Genomic DNA, 25,044 nt, shown 5'->3' with positions numbered 1-25,044 from the left:
TCTCCTCTCCTATTTGCACTAGCAGTTGAACCTCTGGCCATACGGCTCCGAGAGGAGGGTGCAACCTGGGGGATAACAATCGCTGAGACGACTCACTGCGTCTCCCTATATGCAGACGACCTGCTGATTTATGTCCGTGACGTCACGGAGGATCTTACCCCAATTTGGGACACCCTACGAGCCTTTGGTGCCATCTGGGGACTCCAAGTCAACTGGGAAAAGTCAACTGTTTTCCCGTTACACCCCAACTTGGCATCACACGAGGTAACGCTGGGCTCACAATCGCTTCACTGGAATGGAGCAGCCCCACGATACCTGGGAGTACGACTATACCACTCCCCGACGGACCTATACGAAGGCAACCACCGTGAGGTACTAGCCAGCTTACGTTCAGCGGAGGCCTTCTGGGGAACTCTACCCCTAGCACCTATAGGCAGTGTGACATTAGCAAAACTGGTAATGGTACCAAGACTGCTATATCATTTCTCCAACCTCCCGGTGATTCCTCCCAGATTTTTCTTCCACGAACTGGACGCACTGCTCACAAAGCTTATATGGTGCAATGGCCACCATAGAGTGGCACTCAAAAAACTGCAACTGCCCACTACAGAGGGGGGCCTGGGCGCCCCGTCCTTCGAGTCCTACTTCCTAGCGGCACAACTACAATGGGTGTCCCATTGGAGGGCCAGAGCGTCATGTAGTTGAAACCACGACGGTCACCGGAAAGATACCCCTATCGGTTCTTACCGGGCACTAGACCGTCCCGTACTCTCCCGCTCCAGGTGTCCGTGGCACGAAAATGCATGATGCGGATTCACCGCCTCTCCAAAGACGCACCGCTCTACTCCCAACAGTTACCACTGGTGGGTCTCCCTCAAGGGGTGTGCCACTTCACTACCAGGAGCTTACAAACTTGGATCGATCGCGATGTAAGCGAGGTAGCGGAGCTGGTCCAAGACGGACAACTGCGCACCTTTGAGCAAATGGTCGAATGGTATGACTTGCCACGGGACCAATTCCTCACATACAGACAGCTCTTAGAGAATACTCGACAACACTGGGATCTGAGGGATGGAGAACCGCTGACACATCCGTTACTCCATACAATTCTTCGGATGGGGTCAGGACGACATCTGGTGACGTGGCACTACAAAGCCATTAGGGAGCTGACTAACGTCTCACTAGACAGCCTGAGAAAGACCTGGGAAGATGACATAGGCAGGGCATTCCATGACTCGGAATGGAAACGCGCCCTAGAATATACTAAAAAAGTCACCAGAAATGCAAGATTTAAGAACATACAGTTCAACATTCTACACCAAGCATAGCTCACGCCGGATAAACTTCAACGCTTCTACCCAGACACTAAGTTCAAGTGCCCACGATGCAGTGTACCTGCAGCGCACTTTAAACACATCTTCTGGGATTGCCCCTCCCTCCGGCAATACTGGGCCACAATACACCAGACACTTCGCACGTTGATCGGCCTCCCACAACTCGAATCCTGGGAGGTTACGGAATTGGGCACATACCATAGGAAAAAGACGGAGAAAGTGCAGTGGAAATTTGTATCCTTTGCCCTTTTGCTAGAAAAAAAAGCCATTGTAATGCACTGGAGAGCCCCTGCGGGTCCCCCGGAGGGGGCCTGGATAGGGGCGGTGCTGAAATGGGGGGCGGCCGAGGAGGAACTCCTGCGAGAAGAGGAGGTCAGAGGAATGCGCAAGAACCCCATCTCACTAGAATGGGCACACCTACTCATACAATTCCGGCACAAAACTACCCCAGAGGTTGTCCCAGACCCCTCTCAAGTCCCCCAGCGTCACCCCAGCCCAGTGCCCGACACCTGAAATCCCTGCACACATAGCGAGACACACCGACTATAGATCCCCCCTGGAGGACAGACTGCAAAAGTTTCGCCCAAGGCCCGTTATTTTCCTTGTATTCCAAGCCGGCGGTTCCGAGACCGGCGCACATTTCCCTAACCAGTATTTATCACATGTCTACATACCACAAACGATAACGTCCCACGCGGGAACAATACTTACACACGCCTCCACCAGCGTACAAGTTTATAGACATGGGGTCGTGGGCCCGAGGACGGGACTACCAGACCCCTGACACACGGGTTAAGGGCCCTGACATACATGGAGTGCTGGAGAAATTAGTGATTACAAGGTACTAAAGAGCTGTAGCATGTACCACTGCTCATTAGAATGTAATCTTCCACTGTGTGCAATAATGTGTAACTCATTGTTCATTGTGTCATATACCCCCCCGCCCTCCTTTCCGAGGGGACGTGATTTGTGAAAGTTCAATAAAAAAATGTAAACAAAAAAATTAAGAATGGCCTAGTACAGTATGGCCTGGGCCTCCTCCGGCACCATGGATAGCATGTGTTCAACCGAATATCACATGGTGTGAAAATACAGGCCCAGGGGGCATGTGGTGTTTATCGACTGCAATGCTAAAATGGTAGAAGTATAAGAGAAAATTCTCTTCCTAATGGTATCCGCCTCGGGTTTCCCTATCAGATGAAAAGGGTAGGGGTAACTTTGGCAACCAAATCCTGTACTACTAGGCTCTTGGGGGTGTGGTACTGGGTGAGGAAAGCTGGATCCTGGTGCAGGCCAGTGGCGATAGGCAATCAACCTGTGTACTGGAGCAACAGTGCAGGTATTGGCACAGGCCCCTAGGAGAATGTCCGTGAGGGGCTCATTAAAGGGAAGTATGAGCCCCGCCGCAGATAGCCCTGGTTAACGCACCTGTTAAGACATTGTCCTTTACTGTGAAAGAGTAGCTGCAGGCCGGGAGTCTCCACTGGATTCCTCTCCAACATGGCAGAGGATGCACCTCCCTCAATAATAGGTCTAGGAGGAGAGAACAGGCCAGAATCTGGAGATGTGTCCAGTCCCAGCTCCTCATTCCAGCTGTCCTTATTGTAGGAACAGCCCAACAGTTGGGTCAAGGAACCCAAAGCCATTGTCATCGCAACCTACAAAGTACAAGTCGGGTCTGTTAAAGGACAGAGTCAGGGTGTCTGTACTGGATGGGACAGGCAGTACAGGTGTCGACATTGAACAGCGCCATCTCAGACAGGACAATGAGTACCACAAAGTCAGGTGGTGCCAGTAATATCTGGTGTGATGGCACTGGTAACGTCTGGTGTGGTGTCTGAAGTACTTGCTTCGAATTGGGCCTCGAGGCAGAAGTCAGTACGGATGTGGGGGTGAATCCAGATGGCGTCGGGGGAAGGCACATTAGTGGCAAATCTGCTAGGACACCTCACCTCACCATCTCGATGGGCCTGTAGGACAGCCAGAAGGAGTCGGTGGCTCAAAGTAGGAGTGCACGGTGGACTAGAACTTTATAAGTTGGTCAGATGTTTCACTATTTCCAGTGAACTCCTGGAGGCACAGAGTAAGCCCAGCCTCCGGCTCAGCAGGGAAAGTGTGGGAGTGGGGCATCATTAGTGGCAAATCAGCTAGGACACCTCATCATCTCAATGGGGCCTGAAGGAGTCGGTGGCACAAGGAGGAGGAGTGCACAGTGGACTAGAACTCTATAATCTGGGCAGATGTTACACTATTTCCAGGGAACTCAGGGAGGCGCGGAGTAAACCCCGCCTTCGGCTCTGTAGGAGAAGTGTGTGAGTGGGGCATAGAAGCACGAGGTTGAGAGGGGGAAGATTAAGAATGATTTGAGACCTTCTGTGAGTGCTCCATCAACTTACCAGGCTTTGATGACAATGAATTTGATTTAGAAGACGACCGATCACAAGACCGGCTTTGTGACTGTGTGCTAGACCTCCCCGAGGATGGGGACCGGGAATGGCATTAAGCCTTCTGTGACGCGCCGCTAGCAGTTTCATCCCTTGCTCCTGGATTGCCTTTGGCACAGGCCTTGGCATCACTGTCTGACCCCCCCCCTGGACACCAAAGACAAACCATTTGGAGATCAGGAACAGACAACTGCCTGTGACATTCCCCACATATTATGTTAATGTAACTTACTGAACGCACGAATACCCGTAGGAGTTTTGGAACTAAAACCAAAGTAAGCACAAATATGTCAAGAAGGTAGTTCCGGAATAACCATGTTTTAAGACACTTTCTGAATGAGGCAAGTAAGTTTAAAGCTCTGATATCCATTGAAAGTGTAATCCATAGTCTAGCCATGCCATGACCAATGCTACAGCCTCTCCAACTGGAGGTGCGAATCCTAGGAACCATCATAAACCTGGTGCCAGTAGAGCATAGCTGTCTGCCAGTATTATTCCAGGAGAAAGTATTTTTGAGAAACACTGGTCCCATATTATTAAAGACCTTGTAGGCTAAACATAGCGTCTTAAACTTGATACGATGGGCCACAGGAAGCCAGTGAAGTCTCCGGATTTCTTTAGAGACTGACTCGTACTTAGGCAGATTTAATAGGAGTCTCGCAGCTGCATTTTGTCCCATCTGCAGTTAAGTTGTTTCTGCGCAATCTGATAAAGTCTGTTGAAATAGTCTAATTTTGATAGCACCAGTGCAGTCACAACCATCCTCCTGGAATCAATGGGGATATAGGGAAGGGTCTTCTTCAGTTTCTTAATCAAATAAAAGGTGGCAGAAACAGTAGCATTAGTTTGCTGAGAGAATGTTAGTTTGTTGTCAATCACTACCCCGAGATTCTTTGCCTTTTCTACTGGTTTTGGCAATTTTCCCATCTCTACAGGCCACCAAAGAATGTCCCATCTCGGTTGGAGATTACCAAAGATCACTATTTCGGTTTTCTCCGAATTAGTTTAAGACAATGCTTGCCCATCAAGCTGTTAATTTCCAACATATACTTCTGAAAGTGCTATGCAGGCGAGGTTTGGTCTTTGTATGCAGCTACCACAATCTGTGTCTGGTCGGCATACACTGTTAAATTGAAGTCGAAATCCTGGATCAGAGAAGCCAGTTCCAACACGTAGATGTTAAACAGGGATGGGCTAAGTGCCGAGCCCTGTGGAACCCCACAAGGTAGAACATAAGGGGTCAATTTAAACTAGGGTCACTGTTTGTCTTCTTTACTTTAGAAGAAACAATAGCAAGGACAGTGCCAAACCCTTAACCCATAATTTTTCCAAACGCAGTTGTAGTAAATTATGGTCAACAGTATCAAAAGCTGCCAAAAAATCAAGGAGGATAAGGCAGTGGCATCCCCTCCAACCATTACAGTCCTAATCTCCTCGGTGGCCTTGGTCAAGGCAGTCTCCGTACTGTGCTCTGAGCTAAAGCTGAATTAGGAGGAATCAAGTAAATAATTTTCTTGGATCAATAGAGCTAGCTGTTTATTCATGATTTTCTCCACTATCTTAGCTAGAGGTGGTAGCTTGGCAATAGGACAATAATTGCTTGGATTTGATGCGTACAGGTTCGATTTTTTTTTTATCAGTGGAAGGATTGACGCAGCCTTCCATAGAGCAGGAAAAATACCAGAGGTGAACTTGTTATTAAATATTTCCTTGAGAAAAGGACTCACCTCCTTCGTTAGATCTATCAAAACTGCGGCGGTACAAGGGTTCAAAGCGGATCCAGATTTAATTTCCTTAATTAGTTTTTCCACTAACTCACTAGATACCTGTAAAAAACTCTAAAGAATATTTTTTCCAGGATCAATGCTCAGAAAATTCCTCGGCTGGCCTGTGTGTGAGGGTGGCTTCAAAGGAGTCATAGATATCATTAATCTTATTCCTAAAGGGGTTCGCAATGTCGTTACAGAAGCGTGGATTGCTCTTTGTGGATTTTTTATTTGGCATGGAGGTGAGTTTCTCTACCACCTCAGAGCGTTCTTTTGTTGAATTCTTAGCTCTCTCAATCTGCCTGGTAAAAAAGGTCCCATTTTTAGTAATCAGCATGGTTTTGTATTGGACCAATGCAGACTTATAAGTGCTTTTGTCTAATTATCATATTTTGCTCTTCAACATCTTTCGAGTCTACAGCTTTTTTTTATCCTGTCGCAGAGCCTCTGTAAATCAGGGAGCCGAGGGTAATTTGCAATTTGCCTAAATTGTTACAGATGGGTACCGCAGCCCTAAAAGCTATGTTTGGCCAGTCTGTAACTTTGTTGGCAGCCAAATCTGTATGTGCACTTACAGTTAGCCGAGTCATATCCCCTTGAGTCTGAAGCATGGTCTTCCAATCTTGTTCCAGGCTTTATAAGAAATTTGGTGTGTTCTAGCAGTCACAATCAAACAACAGGAGAGTAAGGGTATAAGTGATCACTCTCTTACCCCTAGTTCTACTCTTAATAAACAACAGGAGAGTGGCACAATCAAAAAACCAAAACCCCACACAGAATTATGTGAGGGACAGACAAAGAACAAGTGGAAAAAGGTGAAGGTCACACACAGAATGATGATTAGGAAGAACCCTCACTCACCACCTGGTGGTGACATGCTTCATCATCGGGTTCCCACTGGAAGGACCTAGCGTCCCCCCAGTGTGCTGCAACGCCTGTTTACAGCGGAGCTGGTTCTTGTGTGTGTTGAGGTGATAGTAGTAGCCCAATTGTGCTCAGTGAAGTGCAAAAAAAGGGGGGGGGGATAAGAAAAATTAAAAATGCTTGGTTGTGACTGCCAATTATTTTATTATTAGTCCAACCAGCACTGGTTAAAAACGGGTGATGAGTGGAATCATAGGGATAATCTCAATTAATGGAGACCCCTAGTTCTCAAATTTGGTCAACATGTTTCAGCTAACAGAGCCCGAGTCGCTCAGCATTCGTCAGGACCGGAAATGTGATCCACCGGCGGTCTACACTCACTAAGGTGCATCCGACCGTGAGGATATTAGTGTGAAAAAGGATGAAAAAAAGGTTAAAAAAAGTATCACTTAACTTAAGTATACTCACGGCAAAGGCCGTAATGAGGCACACTCAGCTAATCGCTGGGGCCAGGTTTACCTAACCTTTCACCACCGCAGTCCGGGCTGCGGTGGTGAAAGGTTAGGTAAACCTGCAGGGAGCCGCCTGCGAAGAAGAAACGCAGCGTGAAGATAACCCCCCACCGCATTGACTCATGATAAGTGATGCATTGACGCTTCTTGTACCTGGCCCCAGCGATTAGCTGAGTGTGCCTCATTATGGCCTTTGCCGTGAGTATACTTAATTAAAGTGATACTTTTTTTAACCTTTTTTTCATCCCTTTTCACACTAATATCCTCACGGTCGGATGCACCTTAGTGAGTGTAGACCGCCGGTGGATCACATTTCCGGTCCTGACGAATGCTGAGCGACTCGGGCTCTGTTAGCTGAAACATGTTGACCAAATTTGAGAACTAGGGGTCTCCATTAATTGAGATTATCCCTATGATTCCACTCATCACCCGTTTTTAACCAGTGCTGGTTGGACTAATAATAAAATAATTGGCAGTCACAACCAAGCATTTTTAATTTTTCTTATCCCCCCCCCCTTTTTTTTTGCACTTCACTGAGCACAATTGGGCTACTACTATCACCTCAACACACACAAGAACCAGCTCCGCTGTAAACAGGCGTTGCAGCACACTGGGGGGACGCTAGGTCCTTCCAGTGGGAACCCGATGATGAAGCATGTCACCACCAGGTGGTGAGTGAGGGTTCTTCCTAATCATCATTCTGTGTGTGACCTTCACCTTTTTCCACTTGTTCTTTGTCTGTCCCTCACATAATTCTGTGTGGTGTTCTAGCAGTCCCCACTACAGGTACTTTTGGGATTGTATACTCAAATAAGATTATAGAATGATCTGACTAAGGGAGAGGGTAGATATCTTTCACGGTCAGGAATGGTACAGAGGTAAATATGCCGTCAAGTATATGTCCTACCTCATGAGTAGGATTGTGCAATATCTGTGATAATCCTAGAGCCCCAAAGCACAAGTTACTTACCTTCGGTAACGATGTATCTGTAAGAAACAGTAGTTAGTATTAGATTCCTTACCTTAGAATACCCCTAGGCGTCAGACTGGATCCGGAAACTTTTGCATAGCAGTACCCTTGCGCGTCGGTAGGCGTTGTCTGCGGCTCCGCGTCCATCGTGGGCGTCGTGGGCACTGGGATGACGTCGCCGTAGTACTTAGACGCCGCCCTCGCGCGCTGACGTCAGTTCTTATACATAGCCTTTTCCACGCCATAAACGCAGAGCCATGATAAAAACCAACACTGGTGCCATGAAACTAGGGCCCTGAAAGGGGATGACCTTAACCCTAGATATCGGTTCACAGAACGGGGAGGATGGATGGGGCGGTAAGGAATCTAATACTAACTACTGTTACAGATATATTGTTACCGAAGGTAAGTAACTTGTGCATCTGAAAGAAACAGGTTAGTATTAGATTCCTTACCTTAGAATAGATACCCCAGTAATACCAACCCCAGTGGTGGGTCTGCAAACCAATGATCACACCAGAAAGTCCTGGAGTACGGAACGGCCAAAGAAGCCATCTCTCCAGACTTGGCTGTCCAGACAGTAGTGTCTTGCGAACGTGTGCAGCGAGGCCCACGTAGCTGCCTAACAAATGTCCTGCAGGGGGACTCCCTGGCCCAGGGCAGTAGTAGCCGCCGTGGCCCGTATGGAATGAGCACGAAGCCCCACAGGAGGCTCCTTTCGAACCAAAGAGTAACCAGCCTTGATGCAGAAGACGACCCATCGAGAAATGGTTAGTTTTTGCACCGCCCGTTCCTTCTTAGCGCTCACGTAACCAACCATCCGCCCAGAACTGGCGTGTGCGATCCAGATAGAAGGATAGCGCACGTTTTGGGTCCAGATGGTGGAGTCTCTCTTCCTCTTTCGAGGGATGCGGAGGCGGAAAGCAGGTGGGCAAGGTGATGGACTGCCCGATGTAGGAGGCTGTGACTACCTTGGGCAGGAAAGAGGGTCGCGGCCGCAACACAACTTTGTCCGGATGGACTGAAAGGAAAGGAGGCTTAGAAGAAAGGGCCTGGAGCTCCAAGGTGATGGTAACCAGGAAAGCAATCTTCAGAGTAAGGAGGCTAAGAGGACAGTTATGAAGTGGCTCAAAAGGGACCGCACATCAGAAAAGTTAGAACAAGGTTCAAGTCCCACTGAGGCATCACAAAAGGAACTGGAGGAAACATATGATTGATGCCCTTCAATAACCTATTTACAACTGGGGACTTGAACAAGAGGGCTGATCAGGGAGCATTAAGAAGGGGGAAATGGCAGAAAGGTAGCCCTTTAGAGTGCCCAGAGCAGAACCCTGCTGGGCAAGAGAAAGAAGAGGAGAACCTCTGAAAGAGGGACAGAAAGGGGACCCACAGCCTTTGCTGTGCACCATGCTACAAATTTGTTCCACCTGCAGGCGTATACCGATTTTGTGGAGGGACACCTGCCTGCCAGAATGACATTACAGACCTCGGGCGAATGCAAGTCAAATGGCCTCAACTGCCGCCGCTCAATCTACACGCATGTAAGTGGAGCCTGGACAGGTTCGGGTGGAGGATTGTCCCCTGCTGCTGCAACAGAAGGTCCTCCCGAAGGGGCAGACAAATCGGGGGATCGACAGACATGCTGAGTAGCTCGGGATACCAGAACCTCCGTGCCCAGTCCGGGGCCAAATGGATGGATGACTTGGGCCCGGTCGCGCCTGATCTTTTTCAGCACTCTGGGCAGAAGTGGTATAAGTGGAAAGGCGTACAACAGATCGCAACTCCACTCGCGACGAAAAGCGTCTCCGAGCGAATGTCGCCTTGGAAATTCCAAAGCGCAGAACTGATGACATTGCGCGTTCTCTTCTGTGGCGAATAGATCTATCCAAAGCTCTCCCCACTGCTAAAAGAGGCCTTGCGCCACGTCCGAGTTCAGACACCATTCGTGAGCCATCATGCACAGACGGCTGAGTTTTTCCTCCCTGGCGTTCAGGGAACCTGCCAGGAGTTGAACCACCAGGGTCACGCCCTGATGTTCCAGCCACTGCCAGAGGCGCAGAGCCTCCTGGCACAGGGTCCACGACCCCACCTCGCCCTGTTTGTTGCAGTACAACATGGCGGTGGTGTGGTCTGTGAACACCTGCACTACACTCCCCCGGACAGAAGGGAGGAATGCCTTCAGTGCAAGCCGGATCGCCCGCAGCTCCAGACTCCTTTGGTCTCCTTCTCTCCCACCCATGTGGCCTCCCCAGCCCTGGAGGGACGCGTCAGTCACAACTACGCGCTCCGGTTGGAGTAGGGAGAGAGATCTGCCGCTGACCCAATCGCGGTCCGTGAGCCACCACTGCAACTGTCTTGCAGTGCCCTTCGAGATCAAGACATGGTCTGACAAGTTACCCTGATGCTGGGCCCAGTGACACTTCAGGTCCCACTGCAGAGCCCGCATCCGCCAATTGGCGTGATGCACCTGAAGGATGCAGGAAACCCTCAGCCCAAGGAGCCGCAGCGTCAACCTGACCGAAACTCGGGATAACGGCTGAAAGATCGGAATCAGAACCTGACTATCCCGAACCCGCTGTTCGGGAGGATAAACCTGAAACTGCGCACAGTGTAGAACCGCTCCGATGAAGAGGAGCTTCTGAGAGGGACACAGGTGTGACTACGGCACATTGATGGAGAACCCTAGCAGGTGCAGGAGGTCGGCCGTAGTCTGGAGGTGGCTGACGACTGTCTGGGGCGAGCCCACCTTCAACAACCAGTCGCCGAGGTAGGGGAAGACTGAAACCCCTAAACTGCGCAGATGAGCTGCGACCACCCCCCATCACTTTCGTGAACACCCGTGGGGCGCTGGTAAGGCGGAAGGGGAGCACAGTAAACAAAGTGCTCGTGGCCTACCGGGAACCGCAGGTAGCACAGGTGGGCCAGCAGGACGGGGATGTGCAAATAAGGGTCCTGCAAGTTCAACGCTACCATCCAGTGTCCAGGGCAGCTAAGACCTGAGCCAGTGTTAGCATCTTGAACCTCTTCTTCCGGAGGAAGCCGTTGACGTTCCGCAGGTCCAAGATAGGGCGTAGGCCCCATTTGCCCTTCTTGGGAACCAGAAAGTAGTGGGAGTAACAACCACACCCTACTTCTGGCCCAGGAACACGATTTATGGCCCCCTCGGCTAAGAGGGCCGTAACTTCCTCTCTCAGAAGATTCAAGTGATCCCCCAACACGCGGTGGTACTGCGGTGGCATGGCTGGAGGGGTCACCTCGAAGGGGAGGGAGTAGCCCCTATGGATGATTTGCAGCACCCACCTGTCCGACGTGATGTTGCGCCAGTGGAGGAGGTGATGGCGAATCCTCCCCCGCCCCCCCCCACTGGCGTCAGTGGGCCTGAAAGCTCGGACTAGGAGGGCTTTGAGGCGGATTCTGCGGGGTGGATGTGGACTGTCCTCGCCGCTGTCCTCGGGCACCGCCACGGCGGTTACCACGTCCGCCACTGCGCTGGATGTTAGTCTGCGGCCCGTGGCTGGCAGGATGTGTGGGGTCGCCCCTACCTTGGCCACGAAAAGAGCTAAAGGCAGGAGGTTGCTGGCGCGGGCCGACAGGCCCAAGAACTTGGCCGAAGCACTGGAGTCCTTAAAGCGCTCAAGAGCACTGTCTGCCTTGTCGCCAAAAAGGCGACAGCCATCAAACCGCATGTCCATAAGGGTGTTTTGGACATCAGCCGAAAAGTAAGCGGACCTCAGCCAGGCGTGGCGACGAATCGCCACAGTCGTTGCCATCGCTCTACCTAGAGAGTCCGTTGTATCCAGCCCACAAAGGATGGAGAACCGTGCTGAATCTCAACCCTCCTCAAGGGCTTGGGCGAGTTTAGTCCGGGCCTCCTCCAGACATTGTGGCAGCACGTCCGCGACAGTGTCCCACAGGGAGTGGGTTTAACGGCCCAAGAAGCACGTGGTGTTAACGGACTGCAACCCCAAACTCAGGGAGGAGAACATATTTCTTCCATACTGTTCCTACCTCTTGGATTCCCGATCGGGGGAGCCGTCAGGAATGCGGTCTGGGAGATGGAGGCCTGGATGACCAGACTCTCGGGGGTGGGGTGGGTGTACAGGAAGAAAGGGTTGCCCGGAGACGGGCGGTGGCGTCTGGTCACGTTCCTATCTACAGAGGGACCTCGACCAGGTGCCCAAAAGAACGTCAGATAAGGCCTCATTAAACGGCAACAGAGGCTCTGAAGAGCTTGCTTGCGGTTTAAGGACCTCAGTGAGGAGGTTAGCCATCACGGCCGCGACGGAGTTCAAGGGATAAGGCCTTGGTCGCCCGCGTCAACACCACACTAAAGGCTGCCCTCTCTTCTGAAGCCATGGTAGGACGGGAGACAAATCCAGTGTCTGGCGAGGTGTTCAGACCACTGGTTCAGGTGTTCAGCTCACGTGCCCAGTCCTGATAAGGTTGGCACTCACGTGCCAGAGTACCCTCAGACCCCTCCCAATCCGCCTCGCCACCCATCTCCTGGTACTCAGGGCCAAATGATGGGGCCGGGTCATAGAAGTAGAAATCTCCCATCGGCGTCGAGAGCGGCATCGAGAGCGGCGTTGAGCGACGCCGGACCCAGATCGAGGTGAGGACCAGGGACGACGATGTCCTGGGACGGCGCCGGGGGTGACACCCTGGGGGTCGGCGCCGGCGAGGTTGTGAGGTCGACCGGCGACAACCCAGATCCGGAACCAGATCCGGTGGGGCCCTGCGGCATCGGGACCGAAGTCGCCGACCGCGCCGAAGTCGCTGGGGCCGAAGCAGCCGGCCCGCTTGGGCTCCCAGGCGGGGATGCTTGGCCTGAAGGCGCCGCGGAACCAGACGGAGGAGTGAGCGAGCTCATGGCGCCATGAGGAACGCCTCAATCTCCCCCAGCGTCGCGTGCTGCCCAGGGACCAGCGGGTATGGAGCAGGCCACGACGCCTGCGGCTCCGGCGGAGCCGCGTGGGCGGTGTCGCCTTAACCCCCGGCCACGTCGCGCGAGCTTCGGGGGTGGTTGGGGGAGGGGGAAGAGCGATGTCGCCTCTACGACTTCTTGTGCCTCTTAGCTGAGGACTTTGAGCTCGAGAATTGGTGACGATCCTCCGAGCCGTGATGACACCGTTCCTGCGACCGAGGCGCTTGCGGGACCGCTCCCGCCTAGTCTTCGACGTCAAGGCCCGGCAGTCGGGCATGACTTGTCATCGTGGTCAGGCCCCAGGCAATGAAGACACCGGCAATGGGGGTCGGTAACTGACATCAGTCGGTTGCAGTCGACGCAGGGTTTAGTCCCGGGCATCCCTACCGGCACCGTCGGAGTCGTTCGACTTCGAAAAATGATAAAAAATGATCCAAAAAGTTTCGTCAAAAAGTGACTAAGGGTACCACTGTTTCTGGATCAGCGCTTGCTGGCGCGGAAAAATAGGAACGGACATCAGCGCGCGAGGGCAGCGTCTAAGTACTCCGGCAACGTCATCCTGGCGCCCACGACTCCGACGACAGACGCGGAGCCGCAGACTACGCCTACCGACGAGCAAGGGTACTGCTACGTAAAAGTTTTTGGATCCAGTCGGACGCCTGGAGGTATTCGAAGGTAAAGAATCTAATACTAACCTGTTTCTTTCAGATAGTATCTCTCAGAGTGACTATATCTTTATTAGCCATATCCTCTAAATATACAATAATATCATGTAGAAATCAAAGAGAACTAGCTATAGGTTAGAAGTTCATTGTGTGGGTTCCAGAATCAAGAAAAAACATGTTTTTTTTATGAAGGCCCTCACCCACCAACCTAGTTGATAGCCTGCTTCATCATCGGGCCCCACCCAGGGCACCGAGTGTGACTCTGGTGTGCTGCGACGTCTGCTTACAGCGTAGCAGAGTTTGTTAGGAGAGTGTGTAGTGATGGTGTTAAAAGTCTGAGTTTAAAAACTGTCTTAAGGGTCCCAGGGCCCACAGTGGTAATTTTAATGATGGGCCCTTGGCAGTGTTAAAAGAAAGGAGGCGGAGGTGTGTGGAGGTAGCTATGAACTCTGTTGGGGTGGAAAAAAAGGAAATGTGATCAGCACGCTGGTGTGGTCCTTATTTACGCACTGCTAACGTCACTTTCTAATCTAATCTTAATGTGGAGCCACTGATGTCCCCTACCACCGAGCAGATTTCAAGATTTTCCAGATCTAGTCATGCCGGGGGAATATTCTAAGGTAAGGTATCTACGGTTTAAAAGTTTCTATAAGAAATTGCTGCCTACAGTATTGTAAAAAGGGACAGGATTCTGTTCTATATTAAACATAGCTTGTAGGGTACAGCGTTGCAATAGATCTGCATGAAAGCCAGTCAGTATACAGGACATCCTTTAGCACTAAAAGTACACAGAGCAAACACCTGCAACAGTTGGTTGGCTGCTCAGAAAAGACCAGAAAGCATGCATTACTTACCGCATAACTTTAAACCATTACACCCCCCCTCCCCCCCGGAATCACACAGCAATGCAGATGTGTTCTATAGATCATTCTGCAACTGGATTGTCCAAGTGCTGGCCTCCCTAATTCCAGCCAATTGCTCTAAAGATCGCACCTCGGACTCAAGTACGTGGTACAATGACTCTCTGACCGTATTGCGTAAATCGCGTAAGAAACTGGAGGGCGCTTGGCAAAAGGATTTTGACCCTGCGGCTAAAACTTTTTATCTGCCCGCCATTAAAAGTTATCATAGGTCCATCTGCACTGCCCGGGCGGCCTATCATGCGAATGAAATCAAGCTATGTCCTAACCCATCCAAATGTATTTTTAAAATCCTCAAGGACCTTAAAGTAAGAAAAAACTCCTCTGCCTTCGTAATTACATCTGAACAACAGTGTGAGGACCTGGAAACCTATTTTGTTGATAAAGTTGATACCATCTATCGGTCCTTCCGGAAAGGGTACTTTCCCTCTGTTGATCTTCGTGATTCACCTCCTTCGCAGCTTCTGGAGACCATTCCCATCATTACACAGGAAGAATTCACATTATTGAGCAGGAAAGTCAAATCTGGCTCCCCGACCTATCCTTTAAAACCTGCCCAGTTTAGGGACTCGCTCTCTGTCTTCCTGCCCCCTCTGTGCCAGATCGGTAATACTTATTTTATTACAGCTATGGTCCCCAGGTTGTGGAAACAGACGAGGGGGTCTCCTATTCTTAAAAAACCTTCACTAGATTTGGCCAAACTGGAAAACTTCTGTAGGATTTCCATTCTCCCATGGGTAGCTAAGATAGGGAGGTTCCTGAACACCAATAACATCTTGGATCCATCTCAGGAAGGTTTCCGCCCTGGTCACAGTACAGAAACTGCTCTCCTGGCTGTAACAGAACATCTGCGGACCATTCTTGACTCCGGTCATACGGCGGCACTGATCTTGCTTGCTCCCAGTGCCGCTTGCCACGATTTCCAATGGGATACTGTTACATCGTTTGGAGGAAGCGGGTGTTGTCGGCCCAGCCCTGGAATGGTTCAGATCGTTTTTGACAGGGAAATCTTTCAGAGTGTCAGCCCCCCATTTCTTTCTCAGGCTCATTCCATCGGTCAGGGCGTGCCTCAGGGCTCTGCGTTGAGCCCTGCATTGTTTAATCTATACGTTCAACCTCTTGCAACGGTGGTCAGGTCTCAGGGCTTCACCATTGTTTCGTAAGCAGACAATACGCAGTTGGTGGTGGCCCTCTCAGATGGCTCCATGCAGGATGCTCCTAGGTTTAGGAGTGGCCTGGTGGCCGCCGCTCAGTGTATGACCACCAACTGCCTCCGGCGGAACGCCAATAAAACGGAGGTGTTGCTGGTGGGGCAGGATAGGAGTCTCTGGAATAAGCAATGGTGCCCTACTGCTCTTGGTGTTGTTCCCACCCCTAAGTTGGTGGCCAAGAATTTGGGGGTATGGATGGACACTACCCTCAGCTTTCAAGTTCATACTAAGAAGGTCGCTGGCACCTGTTTAGTCTCCTACAAGGACTTAGGCCCTTGTAGAGATTCTTGGATCCTCCTACACGTCAGCTGATTGTCCAACCAACCATTTTCTCTAGATTGGACCATGCTAGTTCGCTCCTATTGGTGGATAATCAGGCCGAGGTCCTGCGCTTGCAGCGTGTCCAAAATGCTGCCGACAGAGCACTGCTGGGGCTTCCGCGTAGCTGCCCCCCACTGAGACCATCCAGCAGCTACATTGGCTCCTGTAGCCAAGCGGATCCAATTTAAAAACGTTTGTCTGTCATTTAAAATCCTGAAGCTTGCGTCTCCCGGCCTCCTAGCTAATCTGCTAGCTCCTATGTTCTGACGCGCCAGCTGCGCTCCCCGGGACAGCACTTGGTTAGAGTCCCCGAGTGAGGCGTCATCGGGCCGGGGGACGTCCTACCTCTGTTTGGCGGCCAAACAATGGAACTCTTTGCCTTTTCAGATCAGTAGGCTGGACCGCCTGTTGGACTTCAGGAAAGCAATTAAAACTTTTCTTTTCCCCTCTGCCTAGACTGTTCCTGTTCATTGTGCTTACCTGTTTTGTTTCTTAGCCCCTTGGTCATTTCTGCTGCTGGCAGCGCCCGGACGCCTCTTTGCTGAGGCAGCTGTACGCTATATGAATTCAGGTAACATAACAACTTAACATCAAGGTGAGAGATGGCACCAGAAAGGTAGTAGACGTGGAGAATGGAGAACATATATGGCACAACAAATGTGTGGCATTAGTTGTGCAGGCCTCAGTTCTAAACATTTTCTTTTTCAATTTCTCAGATTCGCCACATAGTGTCAATATACGCAAGTAATGTTAATAGGTGAGTCTGGACAGAGAAGTAACTACAAGGTTATCTTCAATTTCTGATATCCTTGCAGTGCCCCATCGATATAGAAATAAATAAAATATTTTAAAATTTACCTTTTCTTTAAGGGTATTAACTTTATCTGTTAGATCGTTGTTGGTTGCTTTCATTTCTCCACATTCCACCTTACAGGAATGTAACTTATTCTTTACATCTTCCAGCTAGGAACAATAAAACACATGGGTTTGAGTTTTTTGTGTTTTTACAATTAGTTTAGAAAGTATATTGATTAACATCATTCAAGGAATTTGCGGACCACCAAACTTATCCAGCGTATCTACAGTAAAAACACAGCCTCTTATAGTGCCCCGTGTCGCCTTTTGCTCTCACATAACTCTCAATTGCAAATATTTGTACTCCCATTGTCTTTTTTACTCCTCAATCGTATCTTCCCCCACAACTCAGTATTACAATTGCTCCCATTACTCCCAACCCCCACCCCTAAATCCACAAAACGTATGGCATTTCTTTTCAAGAAGTACCTCTGCACAGTAATAATTGTAAACTCTCTAATAACCTTACACTGTTGGAGTTTTACATCCGTTACATCTCCTCTGACTGACCTCCAATCTAGACTATTCACGTGTATTTACTTGCACCTTTCTTCCGCAGACTACTAGCGCACTGATCTATGAAACTAATGGACTATCAGCAACAAGCTCTTCCTGCATCATGAAGTTATCACTGTTGTTGACCAATCAACACATCCAAAGGCCGCAAATGCCGATCCACAGAATGCCAAGAGTAGAAGTAGTAACATCACACACCCATTGACCTAAGTGACATCATATGATCTTTATAACATCACAGATATATGCAATGGCATTAAAGGTTGCTCAGCAATCTTTCAACAACCTGGTCACATGAACAATACAGTGTAGACTTGCCCTGTGCAAGGGTAGTTTGACATCTGCTTGAAAATTGGAATAATAGCACTTAGAATAACAAAGCAGAGCAGATTACATGGTAAGAAGCTTTTCTAAACCGGGTGAGATGGTTTTTCTGCCTAAAACTCCCAGATAGCCCAACCACTTGCTGTAGCGGTCTTTATATCCGACCAAGCTTGCAAGCAAGTATTGTTTGCTTTGGAGGACCTAGGGATAGAGGTGCTAGTGGATATTGCTGCCGGATTAGTGCAGGGATCTCACCTTCTAAGGGGTCAGAAACGTGTCTGTGGTGCAGGCCGGGCTACACCAGTCAGCCAGCACACTAGAGGACAAGTAGGGTTAAAGCGGCACTTCTAATGTACCCTTCGGATGTACGCATTAATAAATCCTTCACTGGAATCAGTATGGGTTTAATAATATGTTTGGAACCAAACATCGTATGTTTCAGTGAACCTATTTAGTAGCTGGAGAAATTGTTTGACCTGTGCCCAGTGCATACATACCTAAGATGGCTTCCCTGTTCACTTCTCATATCTAGTAATGGAACTAGATATTATAGGGGATTATCTGCTCAAGCAGATATGTCCTCGCATGCAATATAATGCACCTTGCCATAGGGTTGTAGGGCCTGCTGTAGGGGTGAGCAGTGTTAGGGAACATGGCAAACAGGTGTGTGCCATGTTGTGGTTTCACTTTTTAGAGTATCTTGTCACGCAGCCTGCAGTTGCAGTCTGCACGAGTTTGGTGCTGGGTCCCGTTGAGTGGCAAAAGATATACTGCGGCTCTTAGGAACCCTCTTTTAGTACCTATCCCTAGGTACCAAGAGTACCACTAGGTGGGACTTACTAAGGTGCAAAAGGCCTGGCCAATTGGGGATAAACCAACCAGTTACCTTGTTTTGGGGAAGGAACATTGGCACTAGGGACCTAGTTAGCAGGAACCCAGTGCACTCCAGTTAAAGTAGCACCAAATACAAGGCAAAACGTGGGGGAAGGGGCCTACTGCAACAAAAACCTAGTTTCCTACATTGTTCAGTATATGAACAAAGGTACAGGTCTTGGTTTAAAAACTGGTTTCTTGTCTATACTCCGTTATTTACCACATAGCTTGGTTTTAACATAGTCATTCAGCTAAAGATGGCAAACAGGACAGCTGGGCCAATGAAAACCCCACAGAAGAGAAAAAGAGAGCAGCATGGAGCACTACAGAGAGGGAGAAGAGAAGTACATGAGTGCGACAGCTGAAAACACATGCACTCTCATGGAGTTGTTAACCATAAAGGAAAATGTAGCTCCAAAAAATTAAGCATTGGAAGTATATAAAAGTGCACTTTTTGACATAGTCCCCCCCCCCTCACTTATCGCCTAGTATCTGATGCAATTTTGATAAATGTGCACTTCGTTCCTGCTATTCAGGTCCCCAGTGCCAGAACTCTTTCCCTAAAACTGTAGGGCTAGTCCCACCCTTATAGTGGGTTACTTGATGGGGACACAACTTTTAGAATTTCACCATCGTAGTTTTGGTAGATTTATGCTGTTTGGGCTAAGGTTAAAACTAGTTCCCATAGAAAGTGGTCATATGAGGGTGTAGGCACCCTACAGGTAAGTAGACCATACGCTACTACCTGTCCCTCCCTGTAATGCCCCTAAATTGAGTATTCAGGTGGCACCCCTGACACTAGCAACTTAGATTTGGCAGATAAAGAAGCACAGGACACCAAAAGCCACAAGAAAAGCGAGAAATTAAAAGACTGCTAAAGACTTTTGGCACCAAACCCTTCCTGCCAAATCAAGTCTAGACAATCATGATCCAGCGACTCGTTCTGCAGCTGAAGACCTGCCAAGAACCCTGGTGGACTTCCAGCACTTCATAAATTGCCAGCAAATCTTCCCTTGGAGTAGAGGAGCTACTCTCCTGCAGTCCGAAGGCACGGAAACGCGAAGTCCAGTCTACCTAGTTGCCATTCCCTGACCAGCCTGACGCTGCATCTCTCCAGGTGGAGGACCATGTGTTTCTGATGGTCAGATCCTTCCCCCACCAAGTGAGAGAACACAGGGCCAATCAGAGCTGCACAGGACCAATACTCTGAGTACCGCACCCCTTGCAACAAGCCAAGACGTGAGAGTCCAGTCATGAATATTACAACTCTAAGACAGACCAGCAGTCCTAAATTTACACTCTCAACTGGTGAGAACAACTATCACAAGACTGGGAGGCGCAGACAGACCAGGCCTTTCTACTCTGCACCCCAGCCTGGGTACCAACGAACCGACCATGTCCCCTCGTCCCCAAGGCCCTTGTGACCCGGGACCCCCTGTTGGGAGTCCATAAATGTGTTCCCAAGTCTCCCGTTGCAGCCTGTTTCCAGGTGCCTACTTCTTTCTTCCAGAGTGGAGCGCAGAGCTACCAACCCGACCAGCACTTCTGCAACATGAAGCCCGAGGGCAGTTAATTAACTGCTAGTGGTACTTTGAAACTTGGCTCTCTACAACCCTAACTCCTGTACAAAACCTCAAGAAACAGACTGCAAATAACTGCATGGAACATATACCTTTTCTAAGATAGCGAAACGTTGTTGGGTAAAGACGCTTTAAATGAAAAATTTTACTTAGCAGCTAAAATCGAAATATTAAAAAGTACTTACTTGCTAACTAAGTTCTTGGTATCAAAATGTATATAAAAATATGACTTCATTTTCTAAATCTGTCTCGGATTTATTCTTGAGTGTGTGTCTCCTTTATTGCGTCTGAGTTAAAAAAAAATTTAGAACTACCCTCTGATACGCCAAACTGCTTGCCCATACTATCACAAAAGAGAATTTGGGTTATCATTTATGCCCCAGTAAACCAATTGGGGTTTTCCTGGACTCTTTACACAGTGTACCTCTTTTTGGTCCACTAAATAAAGACGCAGCCTCCTACAAGAAGGACATAAGTAAAGAGACTGTGCTTCAGTGGAGGGACAAACAGTATAGGAAGGCAAGCCCACACAAGGCAATGACTAAAAGGAAAATTAAAGAGACTGACAAAAAAATGGCAACCAGTGAACAGTTCTAAGCCCAGTGTAAATTTCACAGTAGGTCTTTTGCACCCAGATAGTTTGCACTCCCTCGTAGGCTGGAACAAAAAAGGTCTCACTAGTTCAACATTGAGATTAACAGCCTACATGACCATGAGAGGAGATGGAGAAAATTCCAATCCTTTTTAATGCTACTAAACTACATTTCCCATCAAAATCCTCATTTCTCACACTCAAACTCTAGGGTTGCTAAAAACAGGGATAGCAAGTTTTCGAAAGTATTATATGACCAGACACACAAAGTCACACGTTCCTCGCCTAATATTTCTAATTGAAACAACCTACACCTTGAAAACTACAGAGCTATTACAGTGCTAAACCTCCTAGCTAGAGTCATACAGAAATGTGTAGCTAGCCAATAGTACAAATATACATTGGATTACGATTTACTGTGACTGCACCTAGGTTTAGATTTGGTTGTAGCACAGAAAATTCTAAGCTGAAATCATAGATGACTCCTTATGGATCATCGCTGGAGGCAAACATTGTATGCTAGTACAACCGGGAGCTATCGGCATCTCTAAATACACTTATTACAACATTTCAGTAACACTTTATGAAATGGAATGGAATGGGCAAAGAAAGCATCTTTCTGAACTGCTTTAAAGCATACCTGTCTAACAGACCAGTGCATTAAAGCAGATGATTCAGTGTGCACCCCACACCCGTTCCATTTGGACCACCAGCACCACAAGGACTTATTCTAGCCCAGCAACTAGTGATCTCTAATATTCAATCGTTGGGAGACATTCTCCACGGTAGGTAGGGACTACCACAAGCATGCGGATAATATGCAGCACAACCTCAGGAATAAGAACCCCCCTATGTAGTCTTAGCTGCTGCCCTACCTGACTGGTGAAGTGCCCAGTCCTCTGAAAAGGCTCAGCCCTTTTGGGCTCTGCTTTGCTGGGGTTTGAGGCCCCTCGGCCACCAACTTCCCTGTGACCTCTCCTTTTTCTCTCTACTCTGCTCTCTTCTGCCAAATTGAGGCTTGTGGCACCCTGCTCTCTCGCTTTTCCTTTCCGCTTTCTCACCTGTGTCTTTTATCACTCTCTGTCATCCTATCCACACTACAATTTCTTCTGCTTTAGCCCAATTTTGCCCACTTTCCACCCATTCTCTTTGACTTTTTCTCTTTCTTTCGCACTCTTGATCACTTATCTCCAAGCAGGCATGTAGAAGGTCAGAGAGAAAATGGTACAGTCTAAAGAAGAATACGTTAGTACTCTGGCAATATATAAAAAAACTAATTATAGAAGAAAAAACTATCTATATCACAAGGAAAATAAATGAAGCTAAGAACTCTTGTAAAGAGCTGTTTACTATGGTCAAAAGATAACAAATCTTACTACAAATAAACAAATAGAAGGCAGCACTGGATTATGCAAATACACTGGGTCAATTTTTCATGGATAAAGTTAAATCAGTGTATGAATCCGTGAAGACGAATAACATACCTGACCCCTCCCAATCACTTGGACACCCTAACCTTAACAGGCACATTGGAAATGCCAACACAGGGTTCTGTTTTCTGACCCCATCAGTGGAACATATACGACAGGCAATAATAACAACTAAGTCCAGGGCCTAACAGACCCTGTCCACCCAAGGTGCTACATCTGTTCCCAGATTTACTCAGCGAACAGTTATATCTGCTATTTGCAAAGATATTACACTCAAACTGTTTCCCAGATGCTTGGAAAAATGCATCAGTCCTTTCTCTACTAAAAAAGCCCAATTTGGATCCACAGGATCCTGCGAGCTATAGACCGATCTCAAGAATACCTTTCCCAGCTAAAGTTCTGGAAAAACTATTGAATAAACACCTGTCAGACTTTCTCATGCATTAGATCCATCACAGTATGGGTTCAGGGAGGAACAAGGAACAGAGACAGCTCTGGTCATTGCAGCTGAGGAACTCAGGAGTGTACTGGATACGGGTGGTAAGGCTGCCCTGATCCTTTTGGATCTTTCGTCAGCCTTTGACACTGTTTACCATGATATACGCCTAGCTGCTTAGCAAAACTAGGAGCTCACGACTCAGCACTCTCGTTGTTAACCTCATGCCTGACCGAGAGAAGCTACACAGTCAAATTAGGAAGCCACACACCTAAACCTTTTAAGTCACCATGGGGTGGTGCCTCAGGGATCTTCCCTGAGCCCTACCCTCTTTTACATCCTGTTGCCCCTTTAGCAACAATCATTAGGAAGTGTAGGTCCTTACCCGTTTCTTACAAAGGCGACACACAGATAGTGGTCTCAATCATGAATAACGCAGACTAAACAGCAGACAGATTTAGTAACTGCGTGTAACAAGTTAATCGCTGGATGCAGCTAAATTGTCTTAAACTGAACAGGAAAAAAAACGAAGTCATGATACTTGGGACAGACCTTAACACCTAGTCGCCTAAATAGTGGCCTGATAGCTTAGGCCTCTGCCTTCCCCAGGGGATAAAGTCAGGAACCTGGGTTTTGTTTTCGACAATAAACTAACGTTTAATGCTCAGATTAACAAACTGTCCTCGTCAGTGTGGTACATCCTAAAGATGATAAAAAAGACTTCTGCCTTTTATTCCCCAAGAAGCTTGCAAACACTGGTAACAGCACTGGCCCTATCCAGGTTGGATTACAGAAAAGCCCTGTATGCGGGGCTACAAGCCCAACATCTGACGAAACTACAGCGTCTACAAAACGCAGCAGCTACGCTGGTTACGGACATCCCCAGATCTGAGCTGGTTGCCCAAAGATTAAGAACCCTCGACTGGCTGCCTCTGGAGAAAAGAATAAGGTTCAAGTCAGTGTGCCTAGCTTACAAGGCACTTCATGGGGTAGACTCCCATTTTCTAAAAATGCAATTGAAACTATACGAACCTCGAACCTCCTAGGAACCTAAGATCGAGTGAGGCTGAGCTGATAAAGGTTCCCAAATTCAAGCAATTAAGAGGGGAGGTATGGAGTTTTCTATTGCAAACAGCTAAAACTTGGAACCAACTACCACTTTCAATAAAAAATAGCTCCTCGCTGCTAATATTCAGGAAGGCTGTTAAAACGTGGCTCTTCACATCTTAGTTAGACTCCATCTTACCAGTAGCTCCAGTAGTTTTTTACATTTAACTCAGCGCCAAGACGCCATTGGGCATTCGTGCGCTCTATAAATTTATAAATCAAACCAAATTAAATCAAATGTTGCTGTTTCTTGCTTTTGACCCCACTTTTTGACTCTATCTTCTCTCAAACTGTGCCCCTTTTATGATTTCTTTTTTTACACTCTGCATTCTTTCTTTCATTTGAGCCTTTTCTCATACCGGTGGTCACGTGCGGTCTCCTGCTTGCCTCTCCCACCTAGCATGCCACTACCACTTTGCCGTCCTTTCGACCCCACCAATGTTAGCGCAACTAAAGGAAAGCCTATCCACACTCAGGCCATATTTTGGGGCAGAATAATGAGCCAGTCTGGTGGCTCAGTGGACTAATGCATCCACTGTTCGACTCCAAGGTGACAGGTTCAAATCCCAGCGGGTCCACGCAGCCTTTCATCTATTTGGATCGATAAAATGAGTACTATTGAGTTTGGGTAACAAAAAACTGTTATTCAGTGCCAAGAGGCCGTGGGTGAAAGTATGCTTTACAAAGACACATGTTATGTTAGGATACCTGACAATGCCTACCAACAGCAGCTTGGGATGCTGCTAGTCAAAAGTCCTTCTCACCATAAATGCCTAGATGGCCGTCCCTGCGCTAAGGCCTCCCCACTTGTACCAAAGGTGCTTCCTCCGGACCACATGAACTTCTTCTGCACAACCCCTCTTACCTCCTCCTGCACCCCTCCCAACTTGCGCTCTCCCAGCCCTCGCTGCACATACCACCACTGCACCCCTGTGCACTGTACACACAGCCATTGCACCCCAAGATGCTTCTCCTTCTCTATCATCATGTACCCTCTAACCTCCCCATGTGCTTTCTCTAATCCATCCCCACTGGCCCCCACCCACTTGGCACACCACACACACAACTCCCACAAGACAAAATCACGCACAAGACTCACTTTCACCCTCATCTGCCTTCTCCTCAACACCCACTCTAACAGAATATCAACAGCTCTATTACCTCATCAAATACCAGCAACAGCCTAGAGCACATGGCTTTCAAATTGTGCACTCTAGGAGGAGCTCACCTATACCAGCCTTACATACCCAGATCCAACTATGGCACCATCCTCTCATATCTCATTGATGGAGCTCGCATCAAACTCGCTCATACTACTAGACCTCAGCACACTACCAACCTTCTGACTCTCGCTCTCAGAGGTCGCTCCCACTCGCTCCTCATACTACTAGACCTCAGCA

General features: G+C 48.6%; 1 protein-coding gene across 4 annotated transcripts in view; it reads right to left on the bottom strand.

Moving 5' to 3' along the window:
* Nucleotides 1-25,044, bottom strand: part of LOC147729254 (uncharacterized) — a 690,765-nt gene that overhangs the window by 331,840 nt on the left and 333,881 nt on the right. For all 4 annotated transcript variants that reach the window (XM_086959552.1, XM_086959555.1, XM_086959553.1 and 1 more), the window contains exon 20: nt 16,790-16,894. In XM_086959552.1, the coding sequence (XP_086815678.1) occupies nt 16,790-16,894 (105 nt within the window). The remainder of the gene's footprint in view (nt 1-16,789; nt 16,895-25,044) is intronic.

This window comes from Lissotriton vulgaris, chromosome 2_2 (assembly GCF_964263255.1).
Source record: "Lissotriton vulgaris chromosome 2_2, aLisVul1.2, whole genome shotgun sequence".
Lineage (NCBI taxonomy): Eukaryota > Metazoa > Chordata > Amphibia > Caudata > Salamandridae > Lissotriton > Lissotriton vulgaris.
Note: the sequence above shows the minus strand (reverse complement) of the source record. Positions and strands in the feature narration are given on the sequence as shown.